Source organism: Protopterus annectens, chromosome 3.part0 (genome assembly GCF_019279795.1).
Source record: "Protopterus annectens isolate FY-2018-M chromosome 3.part0, PAN1.0, whole genome shotgun sequence".
In the NCBI taxonomy this organism is placed as follows: domain Eukaryota; kingdom Metazoa; phylum Chordata; order Ceratodontiformes; family Protopteridae; genus Protopterus; species Protopterus annectens.
In genome coordinates, this window is record NC_056731.1 from 115,754,208 (window position 1) to 115,769,104 (window position 14,897).

The following is a 14,897-nucleotide window of genomic DNA, read 5'->3' on the forward strand; positions in this document are numbered from 1 at the left end:
CATCAGTTACCCCTATGGTCTCAGTTAATTCCTCAAACTCATCTCTCTCTGTATATCCATTAAGGTCATCCATCCCTGAAAGTAAATGTGGTTCATTTATATCCTGGTAAAGAATGGCTTTAAAGTGTCCTCTTTCTATTTTATTTACTACTTCAGTAAGTAACTCATTCACTAAAATAGTAGGATAACCCCTTTTAACAAACATTTCTTTCAGTAATTCACATTCTCCAAGGAATGTTTCAAAACAAGTAATCATGTGGGCAGCTCTTACAAATTGCCCTTTTATGACGGCCTTTTTCTGTTTGTAGGGGTGAGCACTGTTAAAATGCAGGAAGCAATTAGAATACATTTCCTTATGGAAAATTTCAGACTGGAACACACCTAAAGAGCTATTCTTTACCAATCTAACATCCAAGTATGCAATTTCACTTACTCCTGCAGTGTGGACTAAACTTAAAAATTGGGTAGAATTGTTAATATACACTAAGAATTCATTAATCATCCCTTGCGGGCCAACCCAAAACACAACAATGTCATCCAAAAAATTAATATAAAGTCTACAATATTTATAAAAGACTGATTCTATTAAGAACTTTTTCTCCCATTGGAGCATGACTATGTTCGCATACAGGCCCCCACAAGGTGAGCCCATAGCAACCCCCTTTGTCTGAAGAAAGTATTCTTTATTGAAAAATATAACATTATTCCTTAGTACCAGATTTAAAAGTTGTTCATAAACATTTATTTGTGGTTAAGGAATTTCTCTGTCATGTAAGTACTCACAAAACCATTCCACACCTAGATCGTGTGGTATCACTGTATATAGGTCTTTCACGTTCAAGGTTATAAAAATCCCTGCTTCATTAAATCAAACCAGTTAATCCTCTCCAAAGAATCCCATGAGTCTTTACAGAAGGAATTTACATTAGCTAACAATGGTTTTAGTTTGATGTCTACAAATTTTGCTAATGGGTAAGTTACAGAACCTCACCCATCAACAATGAGTGTCATAGGGGGGTCTTGTAAAGATTTATGTATTTTTGGTAGTCCAAAAATACAGGATGTCTTTGGGTACAATACTGTTAAGAAGTTTAGTTCATCTATGGAAATGGATCCTTCAATGGACAAATCATTGAGCTCGTTACGAATCTGATTATATGCTCCATTCATTTGGTTAAGTGAGCTGTTCTCATATGTTCCACTCATCAGTACATTTCTCTTTCTCTGATTGTAATCCATAAAATCCATAATCACAGCTCCTCCCCATTTATCTGGTTTAATAATTATGAGACCAGAGTTACATTTCAATTCCTATAAACATTCTAATTCATAAACATTTAAGTTATTTCCCCTTCCATTTCTTTTCAGATTCCTTAAATCAAATTCACATAATGTCTCAAACATTTGCAATGTGGGATGCAGTGGGGGGGTTGTAAGTGCTAGAAATATGCAAAGGATTACTGATAAAATGTACAGATTTAAATAAAACATTCAGGTTCAGCTTTCTTACAAAGTATTTTAAATCTATTATAGTATTAGCAAGATCAAATTCAGTCTCTGGTACAAAAGTCATACCCCTGGATAGCAGATCACAGGCACGTTCATCGATAGGGACTGAGAAATAGTTGAACACATTAAAATCCCCAGCATTGTTCTTCATTATAAGACATGGAGGGTGTGTGTTTTCAAGGTTCATCTCCTGCCCTGATAACTGCCCCTCCAAGTCCCCCTTCGATTCATTGTCTGTCCCCCTCAACCTCTGTTGGTTGTATAAATCCCTTGAGCTGCATTCTCCATATTGTACTTCTGTTGGAGCCTCTCAGACCTCCTCAAAGAGGGGTACTGCTCCTCGTCTAAAAAAAGTATTTACATCATTAATGACATTAAACTCATTTCTGGACCTCCAGTTTTGTAATTTGGGTGGTTCAGGGTAAGCAGTATTCTGATTATACTGTATTCTGTCCCGTTCAAGTTTCTTAAGTTTCCTATTTTTTATGTTATTAATTTGGTGTTCGATTGACTTGAGCACACAATTATAGTCCAATAAATTATCTGCATGTGCCCTGCCTTGCACAATCATTTTATCCAGTTCTGTTGCATCTTTTATTAAGTTATTCAATAAAGTATCATTATGTTTGATTACAATCTCCACATATTCATGCCCATGCCTGTCAAACATGGAGATTAATTCTTTATAGACACTTTTCATACAGGGAAGAATCGAGAATTTTAGTAAATAGAGTAAATGGGAGGTCTAGCTAGGGAAAAGAGGGGAGTAAGATTTAAGTAATTACTGTAATTCTGGTATAGGAATTACTACAGTTATATGGTGTGTGATCATTTGGTGTGGAGAATGCTGCCATCTATTGGCAAGAGGGAAGGGCCTGTGTGCTCCAAAATGAAATAAAAATGCTACTGAGTATAGAGGGGAAGAATAGCATTCAGGCTGCGGTAGGCTGCTGTCGCTCATGCAGGGGTCAGAGTAATAGTTACAGATGCTTTATTAGATTACAAGTTTTAGTTTAACACTACATACACTGCGATGTCCTTGTTGTCGTAGCGTTTAGTTGTGCCTAGGTAGCAGGCAGTTCAGGGTGTTGTCCGGTCTTAGCAGGGAGGAATTTTTCTTGGGGTTAAATGTATAGAGGGAATACCCAAAATGGCAGAACTGCGATGTCCTTGTAGTAGTAGCGTTCAGTGGTACCTAGGTAGCAGGAAGTTCAGGGTGTCATCTAGTCTTAGCAGGGAGGAATTTTTCTTGGGGTTAAATATATGGAGGGAATACCCAAAATGGCAGATGAGAGGCGAGACAAGCAGCCAGCCACAGGACTGATGCAAGAGGTTGAGTTCATAAAGTTAATTTAGAATTGCTAATATATATATATATATATATATATATATATATATATATATATATATATGGGTCTAGGACTATTGAACGAAAGTTCAAAAGTCTGAATCCAAAATACCGCAACACACTTTAACGAAAGCACTTTCACCGAAAAAGCACTTTCATTAAAGTCCGTCCAAAAACAACCCCCACTAAATCTTCTGGGGTCTGTACCCCCCCCCCCTACTTTTATATTCTCACTCCGAGGTCGCACTACAGTGGGGAAAAGGGAATTCTCCCTTAACCGCACCATAGTGCGACCGGCACAACCAGCATACATAACTGAAAGTGCTGCTTCGGTGAACAGCACTTTCGGTTATGTATGTTTGGTGACTTCTGCTTTGGCAGAAAGTGCCGTTGAGGATATGTACGGATCCTATATATATATATATATATATATATATATATATATATATATATATATATATATATAATATTATTGCTCAAACTATGCTTTATCTTGATTTAAAATTAAGAATGAAAACTTGCTTAAATTTATTCACTGTTGAAGCCATTCACCTTCTTTGTGCAGTGAAGTCATTGTTCTGAAAATAATTCAAAATTTACAAGACAGGAAATCTCAGGAAATGATTATCTGATTTGCTGTCTGTGGTATAAAAGCAGCAGTAGTGGTGTGAATGTTATGCTGTGAAGAAATCATCACTGGCTGGGTTTGGTCACAGGGGTGAAGTCCAAGCGACCAAATGCCACATGAGTATATCATCGCATAAGCCACACCCTAGCCATGCATTATTGCATTAATACAGTGGCTAAGTGGCTTTGGATTGTATTTATTTGAAATGTATTAGTGCTGTAAGTGTGTATGTTCTGTTAAATTTGGGGCATACGAGTGTTATTTAAGGAGTCATGGAATCATTTATCTTTATTCTTAAAAATAACAAGAAACAGATTTGCATGCAATTGTATGCAGTAAGAAGTTAACAAATCCTTTATTTTTCTTGGCATCCTGATAGTGGGGAATCTTGTAATGCTTTAGCCCATACACATATGTATTGCCCTGTTTTTCCAATGTGACTGGCTGGCTACAAGTAAAAAAATGTATTTGATATTTCATTGTTGAATATGAGGGGTCACTTTGTGAAGATGTTTTTAGTGTGTGATGACTGTATCATTTATGTTTGCAAATGAGAACAGAGCAGAAATGAAAGTACTGTCTGCACACTCTACAAGTTCTGTCTTGAAGTAGTTTGTGTCTCCACCAAGTGTAGATCTTAGACCAAGGGAAGACCTTTGTAATAGGCAAAATAAGTACTTAAATTAATTTAATACAGTAATAGCGAGATTTGGTCACACTTTCGTATTTAAAGATTACTTTCAGTCACAATAACACTGGCCCAAATGCTGGCTTTGCCATAGATGATGGTGTGAAGTTTGTAGTTTGTTTTATTTATTTTTGGTCTATAGCATGGACTTCACTCATGTGCTTAAATTATGAAAGAGCTATTTATGTGGGAGGTACATATACTGAAATAGTGGATTGTAGGACAGAATATTATAAAAAGTATGCATGTGTATACACCTGTTTTCCCAAATACTGTTTCATGTTGCAAAACTGAAGGTTATTACTTTAATTGTCACTTAATAAGGGAAAGAATGCGGATGCTAGTTCTTTTCCTTGCTATGCAACTTTTTTGCTGAAGTTTTTTTGTGTGTGTGTGTGTGTGTGTGTGTGTGTGTGTGTGTGTGTGTGTGTGTGTGTGTGCTACTAAAGAACAGGTGAGTACTAAGTTGAGTTATTAATATTCTCATGTCTCACCTGTTCTTTCAGGAAGTGCCTGGTTGATGTTAGCTCCATAACTTGCTCTATCATATGATTTAAACTTTTTTGTGGCTATAGTGATTGGTTGTGCTTGTATACATTATATATTCTTTTTTTTAGTGAAAAGGTAGCATTAACTTTAAGTCGTAGCACAGAAACTATGGTGAAATGCTCAAAATTTGCAGTCAGTATAAATATATTTGTTATGCTGCACCATCCATAGCATTTAAGAAGTGAGGTCTAAATAGAACATGACAATGCTTATTGACTGTATGAGTCAGTGCGTATGGATTTGTTCTGTCATTTCAAAGTCAATGACTTCAGGTATGCTAATACTTACATGTTTATACCCTAGAATGTGTTTTGCTGAATAACATGATCTTTGTGAGATGATATGGTACAAATCAATATAATCAGATAGCATGCCACTTACTTTCACTGTATTATGATAATGTTAATATTTATTTTTTTTTCTTTCCTGTGTTATGTGAATCCAGTTAATAATCTGCATATTAAGTGCCCGGATCAGTGGGTTCCTTATGCAGGAAACTGTTACACAATCAAGAGAGAAGCGAAAATGTGGAAGGATGCATTGGTGTCATGTCGAAAAGAAGAAGCTGACCTTGCCAGTATCCATAATATCGAGGAACACAGTTTTATATTCTCTCAGCTTGGATATTGTAAGTACTTCTAGAAAACTATGTTACTAATCTGAATGTAGTTGTAAAAATAAATACATAAATATTGTACAGTATAAAGCAAGAGATGATAGGTATTTCGATATGAAATACTTCTTTATGCTTTGAAAAGAATTAGTACGCAGACATCATGCATTTTCCCTTACACTCACCATATACTTCCCTATATTCTGTAACTCTTTTTATAACATGCAAGCACACTCTCCTAAAAGTTAATTACACTTCTGTTTTACTATGAATAAATTCTCTTTAAATTCTGAGAAATTAAAATTTCATAATTATATTCATATATCTGACCCCTAACCGCCGAAAGACACAAACAATTCATATATCTGACTACGAAATAATATTGTTCGTGATTAGCTTTCTAGCACTGGTGGTACCCTGTATGTACATTAAACGTCTTACTACTTGTGTGTTTAAAATTCATGCAGTATGCCACCATACCACTCAACCTCTTAGAACAAGAAATCTGGACAAAGCCAAGAATAAAAGTGGGACAAAGGCCCAAAAATAGGGTCACTTTTTAAATATTGCTCTTACAAACTTAAAAAGTTGATAGAATAACAGGTTTTGCATTAATATGAATTTTCTGAAGGGTATGAAGTCTATAACTCAAATGTCTATCATTATTTTCTAACTTCAATCTTTAATGATTTGCCACTAATTTGCCAGAAACCCACAATTTTATGAAAATCGGACCAAAAATATGGGGCAAAAATATGGACACTCTGCGAAAATCTGTACAGATGAGAGGTATCCAGCTCCCATGTTTTAGGCTACTTATCTAGTCCATAGATGGTTACAAAGGCACAAGGAGTTTCCTCTTGCCAGTTTTATAACTACAGTATTACAATAGTAGTTCCCAGACCTAAACCTACTTAATGGTAAATAAAAACGTAAAATATAATTATGACTTCAGTCAATGGAAACTAATAGCTTTAAATGTTAAAACAAATCACATTTCAGAATTCAAGAATATTTATTGCAGAATGCATTTCTAAACTATTTACTTAGGGAGAGAAGGTAATTTAAGTTCTCTAACAATGGAGATCTTATAAAAAAGCAGTTTTTCAATTCAGTCTTGTTCTATTATGTCAACAGTGGTACAGGAATAAAACTGCACAGTAATAATCTAATCTAATGCACTAAGACTAACGAGTTATATATTTCTAAACAGAGTCTAAAATCATGAGATGACATCATTTTGGTGATAATGATACGTGCTTTTTCTTTATTTCACTTGGGTATAAGTGTAAATGTACACAGGTAATTAGGGTACACATGTTTTTACACAGCTAGGCTTGTAAAAGCCCTAGGGCCATTAGCCTAGTAACCTCCTATAAACCTATGTTTATGAAGGTGGATGTCAGGATATTTTAATGACTAGGCCCAGAGTAAGAACAGCTAGAAAATGATATTGTCTAAAAGACATTTTTATTAAAGACCAGGTTCATGTCATTATGCTAATGTAAAATATAGTTTGAGAAAACTGAGTAACAACAAAGAAAATATAAAAAATAAAACAGCTATCAGAGTCAGTGCAAATTGCAATGCCAGTCACCTGCACATTTTGTAAACTGTAGAATCTATGAGAAAATTAAACTGAAGAAAAATAACTCCTGAGTTTGATTTTTGACACTTTATAACAACCCATAATCCACTTTAGAGTAACACATTTTCAACAGTTGTTGGTAAGGCCCTTGCAGTACCATCCTTAGGCAAGCTACTAGTTGTCATTAGCAAGATCTACTTAGTATGCAGACATAAAAATAATAGGATCATAGGAAGTTACTAGGCTAATGGCCCTGAGGCCCTTACAAGCTTAGCCAAGAATTTAGCCCATGTTCCGATAACTCAGCCCCTGATGCCCCTGCCCAGCAGGGACACAGGTGGAATCCCAGGGGTGTATTTTCTGTTCCCCATCCAGGTTGTGCTTAAAAAGGGTTAATGAGGTACTCTGCTTGACATGGAGAGGGAGTCTATTCCACAGAAGGAGGAGTCTGTGGGACACAAATCTGTCCCACCAAAAAGTCCTATTGATGTCACAGACCAGGTTGATGTCATGCATGCAGGTTACTCAAGTGGAGCTTGACTTGCAGATATGCAGCAATCCCATCAAGGTGGGGTCTCAGATAGCTTTGTATGCCAGACAGAGGTCACCTCTGAGGAGTTTGTATAAGACTGAGTAGAGGGATAGGGTTTTTAGCTTATCTGTGTAGAGTATATGTTTGAGGCCCTGGATTCTCCTGGTGAGGAACCTCTGTGGTCTCTCCAGCTGCTGCATGTGCTTTGTGAGGTACATGCCGAAAGGGGTATTGTACTCAGTAATGGGTCTTTATAAGGGAAGACTACAGGGATGTTATGACCTCCTTGTCACTGGATGAGATACCCTTACTAATGATGTGGGCCATGTAGAAAGCTTTCCGTACATGGAGGTAATATGGTGGCCAAAAGTCAGTTTGCTATCAACCTGGGTGCCCAAGTCTTTCACAGCTGATTACATGCTTAGGACCTTTTTATTAATGTAATATTTTTTGGGGACATTACTCTCCCCAAAGGGGATGATGATGCATTTTTTGACATTCAGTTTGAGGCCATGTTTCTGGCACCAGTCAGTTGTTTGAGGGAGACCCTCTTGGAGGATGTCTACATTGCTAGGGGAATATTGATGACAGCTCCCAACTTGCTGTCATCTGCAAACTTGGTCAGCCATTGCCCACTGGTTTTGGCCTGCACCTCAGAAAAGTATATCCCCAACAACAGAGGCCCCAAGACCAATCCCTGGGGTACATTGCTCGTTATGGGTCTGCTTGAGGTGGATTCCCCTTTTTTGACTAGGTGGGTTCTATCAATAAGCCAGATTGACACCCATCTAGTAAATACAGACTGATGCCTAGCTGAGAGAGTTTATCTATTATACCCGAGTGGGGAATAGTATCAAAGGCTTTGGCCAGGTCAAGGTAGATGGTGTGCACCATCTTCCCTCATACATGGCTTTGGTAACTTTTTCAAAGAAGTTGACCAAATTTAACAGGAATGACCTCCACTTGATGAAACCAAACTGTGTGCTATTGAATTTTTGGAGGTTGCCAATGTCCTTGTTAATGAGGTCCATTATAATTCATATCATGGCCTCGCACATCAGGCTAGTTATACTGATGTGTCTATAATTTCCTGGATTGGTGGATGCTCCACCTTTGCATTAGAGTGTTTTGGATGGAGTAGCTGTGTTTGAAAGAAAGTTATTACAACAGAAAAAGACAAAAATATTAAGGGATTCTAATGACTTTAGAATGGGACAGGTCTTTGTTTGGTCAAGACCTGAGGTAACTTCGGTCCCTAGAGTGAGCTCTAAGGCAGCCAGAACCACTGGTGAACCAGCAACTGTTGTGACTGTATCTTTGCCTGTTTGTAATCCTTTAACTGAAACCAGTAGCTCTGTGAAAGAAGGGAATGGAATTTGGAATGGTTCTGCTGTAGTGTGTGATGAGAATATTACGTCTATTGTTGGCTTTGGTTCCAAAGAACTTTCTGAACCTTATGTATCGCCCGTTGTATCTTCTAATGTGTCTAAAGAACCTTGCTGTGTTGCTGTTAATGATGATGTACGAATGTGCAAGAGTGTGAGTAATGGTTTGTCAGAACAGAATTTGTTTCCAAAGGTAGTAATTAGTAACAAGCCTGAATTTGATAAAGTTGTTAGACCGAAAGTCAAAATGAATGGTGTTAATGTTCAAAATGGCACTCCCCTTGCTGGCGCTTCCTCTGGTGACCTTCCTTTTCCACTGCCTGTTCGTTCAGAACAGTTTGGGAGACGGAGCAGGTCCATGAGTCGAGGGCGCCAGAAAAGGAAGTTATCAGGGGAACAGTGCCAGAATCAGTCCTTGAAGAAGATTTGGGGGAGAATGTCAACTCATTGATTGCTAATATTTCTTCATATTCTTTGAATCAAGAAGAGTGTGATGTGTTATGTAAGGGTTTAACTTTTATCTCTTCAGACAATAGTAAGTTGACTGACACTATTTTGGACTTGAAAGTATTTTGCAGGAATTTGATGTTACGTTACCATTATGGTACTAGCTCATAGATTGATGCCACCGATAATGTGCATCAACATATTTTTGAATTTAGACCATTAAGTACTTATGTTCCACCTAATCATCCTCTTGTAGAGGCTTATTTGAAGCAAACTGAGGACAGTATACATGATTACTATAATGAGTACTTAGGGAAGTATAGACCTGGAAGGAAATTTAACCTTACTCTTAGAGAGAGGCAGGCCCTGAAGAAGTTGAAGGAGAACTTGAATATCAGCATTCGACCTGCTGATAAGGGGGGCTCAGTTGTTGTAATGGACAATGAACACTATATTAATAGCATGAAGGCTATGCTGTGAGAAGCTAACTTTAGCAAAAAAATAGGAATAGCTGAAGTTCATGCTATCATTAGTGGGATTAAGCAGTCGGTGCAAGAAGTCTTTGAGATCGATCTCAGAGGATACTTTTAAATTTTTTATGGTAGTTGATCCTCTGATACCGGTTATTCAAGGACTTCCTAAAGTCCATAAACACCTGTTTAACCTTCCTATGTGTCCGATTGTTTCTGGAGGGGTCTGGGTTACAGAACCCCTGTCTATATTTATAAAGAAACATCTGAGACCAGTCATAAGTTTAAATAAGACAGTATTACAGGATTCTAAGCAGTTTCTTTTAGATTTGTATGAATGTATCCAGGCCACTGAGAATATAGATAGTTTGATTTTTGTGACGATGGACATTCAGTCTTTATTCACTATGATACCAAATGAATTAGGGCTCTGTTACATTCATGAGTATTTGAAGTCATACAGTAATTATGAATCAGCCAAGGTTGAGTTGATTTGCTTCTCTTTGGAAATTGTGCTGGAAAATAATGTTTTTATTTTTAAGGATGAATTCTTCATCCAGAGACATTGCGTAGCTATGGGCACTTCGTGTGCCAATAGCTACGCCAATATGTTCCTAGCACATTGGGAAAATGAAGTCTTGTTTAAAGTAGAGGCTTTTATTAGTCATGTCATTTTCTATCGACGTTTTGTCGATGATGTCTTCCTCCTTTGGAGTGGAAGACCTGATGAGATAGAAACATTTTTGTACAAATTAATAATTTATGTGAATGTTTGCGATTCACTATGACATCTTCAAGGGAGAGGATAGAATTCTTAGAATTATTTGTTGAGAAGCTTCCTGGATCTTTAATTAATACAGGCGTGTATCGCAAAAGTTGTTCTAGGAACACCCTACTCACTAGATGTAGTATGCACCCCAACCACGTGTTTCGTAATTTGATACATGGTCAGGGCATTAGAGCTTCGAGACTCAATCCCACTCTTGAAGGCTTTCAGTCTGAGATTGGGACTTTGCAGCAGAGGCTAGTGTCAAGAGGGTATTCAGTAAATGAAATTTTGGTTAATTGGTCTGATTTGAGTACCCTTAGAAAAGGGATAGCAGCTCCCTATTATGGGCCAAAGGTGGCTGAATTAATGGAACAATCATCCCCTGTGGTTAAACAACTTGATTTTGTAAGGATCCCTTTGTTTTTCACAAGAGATCAAAGAACTCTTTGTGATATTTTTAAACAGCATTGGTCCATCCTACAAGTGGACCCAGAAATAGGTAGTCTTGTTGGTTCTAGTCCGTCTTTTACTTTCAGGAATAAAATTAATCTAAAGAGATTACTTTGTAGTGAGAGGAGCTTGAATAAGGAATTTGTTAGAAAAGGTACCACTGTGCCATGTGGAACTTGCAACTTTTGTGAGTTCATTAATGTGTCTGATACTTTTGATCATCCAGATATGAACAGAAGTTTCTCTTTTAATGTTAATGCTGATTGTAAATCATCCAATGTTGTTTATCTTGCTCAATGCATCATCTGCAGCTCATTTTATGTAGGAAAGACTAATCGGTCCCTACGTGAAAGAATTAGGGAACATGTATATAGTATTAGGAAGGGCAATGTTAACAATGCCCTTTCTAAACATGTTATGGAATATGGAGAGTTGCACCGATTCACTTTTAGAGTGATTGACATCATCACCCCAAGTATGCGTTTGGGAGATATACGTAACCATACTGAATTCAAAGAAAACAATTGGATGATTATTCTAAGAGCTGATAAAGGTTTTGGGTTAAATGAGCGGGCTTCTATTAAGCCCGTTTTGAAGAAACGTAGGGTGCCTAAATAACTTTTTATATATTTTTTATATATATTTGATATTATATATATATATTTTTTATGCTTTGTTAAAAGCATATGTTGTTATTTGTGTTTTTGAATTTTCTATATTTATATATATATATTTTGAGGTTGTGTTGTGTTTTTAAGAAGTTATTATGAACTTAATTAAGCGAGATTTGTTATTGGTTGATTTGAACTTTAGAGAGTGTATATCAGACTGTGATTCTTTGCTGTTTGTATAGGTCTGAAGAAGCATTTTTATGTGAAAGCGCTTACCTCCAGTGTATTAATAAATGTTTTAAAGTAAGAGAGTGTATGCTGCCTTGGTCGCTCAATCAGTTGTTTGTTGGACTCATACTAAATGTTTAATGTTTTATATTATTTGTAATTCCCCTGTCCAGTTCGAGTACCAATCTCTTTATTTTAATTCCCAGATGATTCCTTCTGTTTTCTAATGAGTTTTTGAAGTTTCACCTTAAACTTCTCTTTTTGCAGTTTCAAAAATAAAAGCTGCCAATCCCCCTTTTGATTTAAGTTACATCTCCAACAACTGCCATCAGCTCTCAGAAACATTTTACTAAGTCTGTCTGTTATATAAAAATATTTGTGTAGACATTTTCAACTAAATATTATAAATGTTCTAGATTTTCTGCTTTTCTTTGTGTTAAACATGTATCAGCCCAGTCCCTTTCTGCTGTTCCCTGTGATACTGTCTTTTGCCAGATTTCTGTTTACTTAGTCATCATCTTTGGGTCTCCAGTGGTTATCATCCTGTAAATCTTACTCGTTAATCTTTTGTTATTTGCTCCTTACTACCTCACTTCAGTGGCTACATTTATATGTTTTCTTAAGTTCCTTTTTCCAATATCTTTATCATATTCTTGTAATATTTTATACAGTCCTGTAAACCTCAGCATGTATCTCATTCTCAGTTTATTTTTCTAGAAAATCTGACAATCTAATGATGGTTTCTGCCTGTCGCAGTTGTTTATTTATTTATTGCATTTGTTTACCGGGAAAGTCCACGAGGCCTAAAATGAGCCCATTTTCAGTGGAGGCCCGGGGAGAAAAGCTCCACATTTAATTACATACATGGAAATGTTGCACACAATGCAGAGTATATAAAACAGTTGTAGTACATGAAAATCAAATTGATAACAACAGTGAAGAATTGTTTACAATCATGGTATGAATGTAGAAATAGAAAAATAGTATGCATTCAAATAACATATAAGTATAAATATATATGTAGTATTATAGGTGTGAGTGTGTGCATGTGCGTACCTTCTGTGGAAGGTTGGGGGCCGGGCTGGCAACTCGACACTGTAAAACTCCACTGCCAATCATGAGCGGACAGGTGATCCGCTGTGGCGACCTCTAACCGGGAAAAGCCGAAAGAAGAAGATTAGCAGTGAGGAGTACTCACTTAAGGGTAAGAATAGAAGGAGACAGATGGACTAAGTGATAGAGATAAAGCAAGCTAAAGTGACAGCAGAAGAAGTTAGTATGGTAGAGAGAAGGAGAAGCTTTACAAGTAATTAAATGAGGGATGTCAGGTTTTGGGGTTATTTGCTAGGGTGCAAGTGCATAGCCAGAGAGAAGAGAGATTAGTCTGAGGGATTTTTTAAAGGAAGCAGGATTACTGATGGTTCTGATTGAAGGAGGGAGATTATTCCATAGCTTTGAGACAGTAAAGGAATGCAACATTTGGCTGGGTGAGAGTTTAGGTTTATCAACAGTCAGTAACATTTTATTTTCAGACCTAAGGAGTCAATTAGAATGGTACATGGTCAGTATGGAGGAGAGGGATGGGCACGTTGCTGGGTAGTAGTAAATCAGTTTATGGGTAGTAGTTAATTGTAGATAAGTCAGGTAGGGAGGGAATTTGAGCCAATTTAGTTGATGCAGAGAGGAATGGTGGTGGGCTGAAAATTTTGCATTTGTTACAAATTTGACAACTTTGTTGTAGCATGAGTTGAGTTTAATTTTCAGGGAGGACTGAATATTGGTCAGGATGTGTGCACCATATAAGAGAGATGGAAGCAGGAATGATAACACAAGAGACTTTTTAGCAGAGAAGCTAAGAAAAGAGTTGTGCCTGTAAAGGACACCTAGCTTTTGATGTCTTTGTTTGATGTTACTGTAGATGCGAAGGTCAAAAGTTAAGTTATCATCAATGATGACACCAAGCAATTAGGTACTATGGACGAATTCAATGATAGGGTTATTTTGGAAATGAACAGAAAATTCAGACTTGCCAACAGTGCTAGATTTTTTTTTGGGGGGGTACATTTTATTTATTTATTTATTTATTTTACATTTGTTAACCGGGAAAAATCCAACTGGACCAGGTCCATTTTCAGTGGATTCCCGGGGAGAAAAGCTCCACAATTGACAAGAAGATACAAGTTAATACAATATGAAAATATACAAAAAATACAAACAGTGGGAAACACAAACATAATATTTACAGGCAGACATGTACAAGAAGCAATCACAGTAATTCAAACAAGCTTTACATGATATAACATTATCTATGATATCTGTAGACAAAATCTTACAAAACAGAATAGTAGTGACTACATTTGCTATTTTAAATACAGTCAAAGACAGTTTTCATTTTTCTAATGAGTGTACACTGAAATAGATAGTAACCCAGTGTGGCTTAATTGGAAGTAGGTAAGAACAAATGTAGAACAATAGAGTATAGTGGAGGAGGAGAAAAGATATACTAATTTTCAAGTGATACATGGACAGATCCAGCTTTCCCTGAGATGTGGTTTTAATATTCTTTTAAAGTTAGAGTTTGTTGTTGCAGAGGATATATTAGTAGGGAGGTTGTTCCATTTTTTAGCTATGATCTGGGAGAAAAGGGCTTTGCCTGCAGTGTTGTTTGCAGATGTGATACTGAGGAGAGGTTTGCCTGATGAGCGGAGAGTGAGACTGGAAGAGTAGGAGGATAGTAGCTGTTTTAGGGTTGGAGTTTTCTCTGGGTAGTTTATGATGTTGAAGGCATAAGTGAGTTGTAGATAAGATAGTAGGTGTGGGAATTCAAGCCATTGTAATTGTTTTAGTACTTGGCAGTGATGTGTTCTGAAAGGAGAGTTGTTGTCAAATTTGGCTATTTTATTATAACATGACTCTAGTTTGTCCAGGTGTGATTTTTTAATATGTGTCAGGATTGGAGCAGCGTAGGTGAGTGTTGATAAGAGGTGAGTTTGAGCTAGGGTGAGTCTTGCTTTGTCTGTGAGGAAGTTTTTGTGTCTATAAAGGGTTTCCATTTTTTATGAACTTTCTGGATAGATTGAGC

At 36.8% G+C, this 14,897-nt stretch overlaps 1 protein-coding gene across 2 annotated transcripts in view; it reads left to right on the plus strand.

Moving 5' to 3' along the window:
* Positions 1-14,897, plus strand: part of MRC1 (mannose receptor C-type 1) — a 1,874,292-nt gene that overhangs the window by 409,748 nt on the left and 1,449,647 nt on the right. For both annotated transcript variants that reach the window (XM_044064625.1, XM_044064626.1), the window contains exon 7: positions 5,168-5,350. In XM_044064625.1, the coding sequence (XP_043920560.1) occupies positions 5,168-5,350 (183 nt within the window). The remainder of the gene's footprint in view (positions 1-5,167; positions 5,351-14,897) is intronic.